Here is a 6000-nt window from a genome sequence, read left to right as displayed (position 1 = left end):
GGAAAGGGTAGCACCAGCAAATATTGCGTGGTGGTAACCCTGGACGTGAAAAATGCATTCAATTCGGCCAATTGGAATCTAATACGCAAATCCCTAGCGAAGATTGGTATTTCCGCCTATCTCGCTGCTATCGTTGATAGTTACTTAACTGAAAGGAGGCTATGGTATGACACTGATGACGGACCCCAGGAATACGTTGTTTCCGCGGGTGTCCCACAGAGCTCCGTATTGGGCCCACTACTGTGGAACATCATGTAAAACGATGTACTTAATCTTCCCCTTCCGGAGGAAGTCACAGTGGTGGGTTACGCTGACGACATAGCACTGGTTGTTGTCGCAAAGCATCTTGAAGATGCTGAGTTATACTCAAGCGAGGCAATCAGTGCTGTCAAATGCTGGTTGGAGAGCTCTGGTTTGACGCTTGCGGAGGAAAAAACAGAAGCGGTCCTCATCACGAAGCGCCGGAAGAGAAATTACGCCTGTGTTAGAATCGGGAATCATATCATCACTTCCAAGCCGACCATCAAATACTTGGGGGTGGTGATAGACAGGAAGCTCAGCTATAAGCAACACTTACAGTATGTTAGTGATAAATCATCCACTGCTAGTATGGCCCTGGCGAGGATGATGCCGAACGTGGGAGGGCCACGGGATACCTCTAGGTTGCTTATAGCCAGGGTGGTGACCTCGATCATGCTCTATGCGACCCCAGTTTGGAGGGAGGCGTTGTGGATGTCAGGGAATGCTACCAAACTGCGTTCAGTCTACAGGAGGACAGCCCTGAGGGTATGCTCTGCCTTCAGGACTGTCTCAGATGATGCAGCATTCGTCATCTCTGGAATGATGCCGATTGATATCTTGGCAGATGAGATGGGGAATATATACAATGCAAAGCCAACCTCTTCCTCATCGCGGACGAGGAAGACGGAAAGGGAGAGATCCATAAATAGATGGCAAGAGCGGTGGGAACGCTCGGGAAAGGGCCGGTGGACTCACAGGCTCATTCCTGCCATCAAGGAGTGGTTGGAGAGACGACACGGTGAGATTAATTATAATCTCACCCAGTTTCTCACGGGGCATGGAGGATATCTCCAATACCTTCACAGGTTTAAATTGGAGACCCCACCCGATTGTCCAAATTGCAATGGAGTCCCAGAAGACCCAGAGCATGTATTCTTCCACTGTCCGAGATTTGTGGAAGAAAGAAGGAATCTAGAGGAGACTCTAGGGGAGGTGCTGGTACCAGAAAATCTGGTACCGAAAACGCTAGCACATCAAGAGAATTGGGATGCGGTCAACTCCATGATCGCATCTATTCAAGATAAATTGCGAAAGGCAGAGGAAAGGAGAAAAGCGCGGTCACATGCGCCGCGTATAGAAGAAAGGTGACAAAGCTAGAGTGAGTTGACTCCGCCCCGTGATGTAATACCTTATGGTGGTTCCGCGGGGCAGGGAGGGAGTCGGGGGTGGTTTTAGTGGGTAAAAATCCCACACGCTGGTGTGTCCAGACCGGTGTCTTTTTGAAGATTTCCACCTCCTCAACAAAAAAAAAAGACGAAAGGCTTGGCCCCTGAAAAGGCACACACCGTCCCAGAGAAGAGACAACTCATCCTTAGAGAGAGATAGGTTGGCCTCAGGGAGCTATGTTCCGCATCAGTCTATCCTGCAGTGCAGTGCGTGGCCCCATTCCTTACTTCAAGTTCATATTTTCGCAATCAATTAAAATCGTATCCCTATTAATAAAGGACGGTCCCATCTACTCAGTTTCCAGGGCCTCGTTCAACAGATTTTTACATGTTGACCAATGTGCGTCTGCATTCACAAAATTGACTTGGGAAAGCGAGGTGAGTATTTTTACATACGTATCCCACATGTGTGCTTGCCTTTTTGGCGGCCAGAAAGACCTTATGTTGCTTTTATACATATGTACCCAGAACTTGCATGCCAATGTCAATGTAAGTTCATCAAAGATCGACCATCAAAATCAGAATGAAACATTGACTTTGCCCTAATTTTTCCGAAGCTTGGTCCACAGATGCTCCACACGCGTGTTCTTTGGCCCTGACTTCAAGATTGCTGGTAGAACTATGTATATTCTGGCCAAACATTATGGTACCATTCGAGAGCTGGCAGACAAGAAGCTCGCTTATCACAATATTGATTTACTCTGTTCTGCTGCAGTTACGGTCGACGCTTTTTAATCCAAAACCGAAACTATCTGTCACTTGTTGGTATAACCTTGGCCCGGATATCAACTCTATGATGAACAATGAAGAAAACCCAACATACTGAAATGTTGACTTTGGGCTGTAGACAAGCGAGCCCTAAACCATGCCCTACGCTAACAATAGACTATGCGCGATCTAGACAAAAGATCGCTCTGTCGACTATCAGCAATCCAGCAATAGTTGCTTGACAAGGTAAAGTGTGCCGTGGTATCACTCAAATTCAAAGATCGTACCGCCAAGCCGTACCGAGCCCCGTGTTATCGCAACACAAACTTAGAGAACGCTTGTGCATGATAAAAAGCCGGCACCTCCGAATATGGGTCATACTGAAATGCACCAATTGTAAGCGTGCCAAAGTCGCTTCATTTCCATCCATTCATCATGGACTCGTCATGAAATTGTTCATTGTGGCCGCTGCCCTTATCTGCAAATGCACTTTTTATGTAATAGTCGCGCATGACAGGGGGGGGGGGTGTTGCAAAAAAAGGTTAACCGCCGCTCTTTTTATCAATTTCCAGCCATGTACGCGTCCGCCGAATTTGCCCCCCCAAACTATGCCCCCTAGCACTCAATGCGCAACCTGCACTTTATCTACTATCTGTTATCTGTACTATTGCAATGGCGCATCGATCTTGAAAAACGGCCGCGCGTTGCGTTCAATGATTATGCGATTAGTGCGCCATGCGAGCACTATGAATGCGATAGTGCTGGAAAAAAAAAGATAAAAATAATAATAATACAGTGGAAGACCGCACTAAACCGATTTGTCAACGCAATATGACTCGGCGCTCACCTGAGCTACTGGTTCAAATTGCGCGCGTCAAGGACAACCCCTACTTCGGGCGTGAGTATGCTCCTCTACACCACCCAATGTATTGTTGATGTTTTACTGTAATTGTGTAAAGTACGCTAAAGGTACGGATAGTATCTGAAATCTTTTTTTTTGAATTTGTTGTTGTTGCTGTGGATTTTTCGTATGTTAACACCTGAAAATTGTATGTGCCGCTCATAAAAGAGCATTTTGTCAATCTATAAAAGACAATCGGATTCTTGATTTGCACCAGAGCGGATCTTGCTTGATCTGTGCTAAATATCCTAGTTTACAATTAAGTCTAGTTTTATTAGTGAAGCTAAACATCAGTAGCTGCTGTATCTTTAACAATTTAGTATAAATTACAATAAAATCTTAAATCTTGATCCGTGCACCCGAAGGAATCTGAACCGATCGACATCATGGTTGCTGTACCAAAAGGAGTTAATTTTCCAGTGATTCTTTTCCTTTTGATTTCAATGAGTGAATTATTGTTTACTTCGACGTTTGGGAAATCTATTTCCGATTGCAATTGTGGTAGGTTTTCAGTGAATTTAGATTGATAATTGACTCTAGCCAATAGTGATCCTTGCAACAAGTGAAACTGTGTCAGTGAGCCCTGAGTGAAAAACGACCCTTATTCCTACGAGTGTAAAGGGGACCTATATGATCTGTTGAAAATTAGCGATGTTTTCCTATAAATATTGCGAGCATCTGTAAATCAAGCAACTCCAAGCGGAAAAGATATTTCCAAATTGTGCGACTATTTTCGCTGAATTTTCCCAAAAAAAGAAAATTGGTCCCCAGTTTTGGGCTTCCACTATCTCCCATGCACCCGATATGCGTTGCAAAACCACCAAATTGCCTTCAACTTTTCGCTGATCTTTACCGCGGATAATGTTTCAGATGATCGATAACGATCTTTTGGGTGCATAAAAAGAAATACGAAAGCGAATGTCCTTGCGCACCAGTCAAGCGGCCAAAAATGAAGAGATACAAAACCACCAATAACATGCCATTGAAAGTGAATTTAAGCTGGTGGCTAGTCACCGAATATGGGAAATGGGAACATTTCTGCATAAACTCAACAGAAAAATGATGCAAGCCGCCGGCGACTGCAGAAAGATTGTATCTTTCATGTGAGAGATATCTTTAATGCGGGTAGTAATCTGTTGCGCTCATGGAAGAAAGATAGTACGTAGGACTCGAATGTTGTGATGAGATCGTTTTGTAAGCCTTGGAATTTGTTGTAAACAAGCGACTGAAAGTAATTTATTTGTTACATGATATTGTGCAATATCTGATATAAGAGAATTCCAATAAGGATTAAATGGGGTCTTGTTTCGGAGAGACTGTATCGCATTTAAATCGAACCGAGTTTGAGTCATGCTTCACATGACTACCACCATTCTTCCAGTTGTCTTAGCCCCAGGACAGAAAATATATCTTTCACTAGACAATGAACTGCGCTTCATATTTTGTAAACATTCAAATTTTCGGCCTTCGCAAGTTGCATCGCATATTGCACTAAGCACTTCCGAGTGTTTGGCTGGTAATAGTCCTCGGGCCTTTGCTGACTAACTTCTAGTTTGACCCCCATTATTCTACCACATTTGAAATGTTCGGTTCCGCGTTAGAATTCGACATCTAGTCTAGGTATTGAAGACCAAGATCAGCCCCTTCCTAAGGGAGGACGAATACATCTGAAAAGGAGACGTGAATCAGGACGCAGTCACCTTAAGGTATACGAATCTATACGAAGTGCATGCCTACCTTGATTGTTAAATCATGGCTTCGTTCCAGCATTCCCGGAGGATGGTAAATTGTCCCTCTGACATTATGTCATCCTTGAAGGAAACTTCTACGGCAGCAGTCAGATCAGAGGCTGCAGCTTGCGCATACGTCCTCTTCCTTCCCGCCTTCGTGTTCGTATTCCTATGGGAGGGACCAGCTTCATTGAGATCTTTCTCACTGATTTGATCTCCTCTCGGCACATAGATCCTAATCCCCGCGTAACGCGTGGATGTAATACTTGCTGCGGAGCACAATAAAGTGTTGGCCACAACAGATATGTTGGTTTTACGCTTTTTACGCTCATTCCCGCTGACAGAAGAGTCTGGTGCGTCCAGTGTGAATCTCACCGGGGTTTCCAGTTTATCCCCATCTTCCGTCGGAGATTCCGCTTCTTTGCGTCCAATTTCTCTGGACGTCCATGTCCTTATTCCCAAAGTGCTTCATCTTCCTTGGCAGTGCCATCTTCTGCCGGCGGTTTGGGGCCTTTCCAGATTCACGGTGTTCGGGCCGCTTGGATCCATTTCCACATACCGGCGCTAAACCAGTAGCGTCGACGTCACCAGTTTCCCTTTCTTTCGCTCTTCCCGGTAAGGGTGAAGGAGAAGATTCTGACAAGCAGGATTCAGCCTGTAGTCCCCCTCCTTAGTGGCCGAAGTTTCCTTCTGCTCAGCCTTCCTCTTCCGGGTAGATTTGGGCTGTAGTATTGCGGACGAGGCGGCCGCAGTCTGATTTCCAGTTTCTACCAAGTTGAAAGTTACCGTACTTTCCTTTCTGGCTAACTTCGCCGCTTTCTACTGAGTCTAGAGATTTGTCAACAGAGGGGTATGGATGTGGTGAAGCCTCCAACATCCACGCCTCGGCTGCGACATGATTGGAGAGTTTAAATCCTTCGTTTCCATATTCATATTTTGGACACCCTTAGTGTAGTAGTCAACTGCTACAGACTCTCCCACCACGACAAGGTGGTGTCCGAGAGGGAGAAGGAAACAAGGAAACAAAGCCTAACAAAAAAGCAAATTTAAAAGAGGCTACCCCAGTTATCGTGCAATCGTCGTGATGGTTGTGCAGAGCCGGGTTTTGTGGCACACACTGTAGTCTGTAGGCTTATTGTATGTTCTATAAAATTTCGCTTAAGAAAGGAGCAATAGATATTCGACAAGGTTTACC

General features: G+C 45.2%; 1 protein-coding gene across 1 annotated transcript in view; it reads left to right on the top strand.

Moving 5' to 3' along the window:
* Positions 1-3263: 3263 nt before the first annotated feature.
* The window catches only part of LOC119650832 (transmembrane protease serine 9-like), a 54335-nt gene continuing 51598 nt past the window's right edge, over positions 3264-6000 (top strand). The window contains exon 1 of the mRNA XM_038053973.1: positions 3264-3576. Within this exon, the coding sequence (XP_037909901.1) occupies positions 3462-3576 (115 nt within the window). The 5' untranslated portion in view covers positions 3264-3461. The remainder of the gene's footprint in view (positions 3577-6000) is intronic.

This window comes from Hermetia illucens, chromosome 3 (assembly GCF_905115235.1).
Source record: "Hermetia illucens chromosome 3, iHerIll2.2.curated.20191125, whole genome shotgun sequence".
NCBI lineage: Eukaryota > Metazoa > Arthropoda > Insecta > Diptera > Stratiomyidae > Hermetia > Hermetia illucens.
The sequence above is the reverse complement of the archived record's forward strand: the minus strand, read 5'-3'. Positions and strand labels throughout refer to the sequence as shown.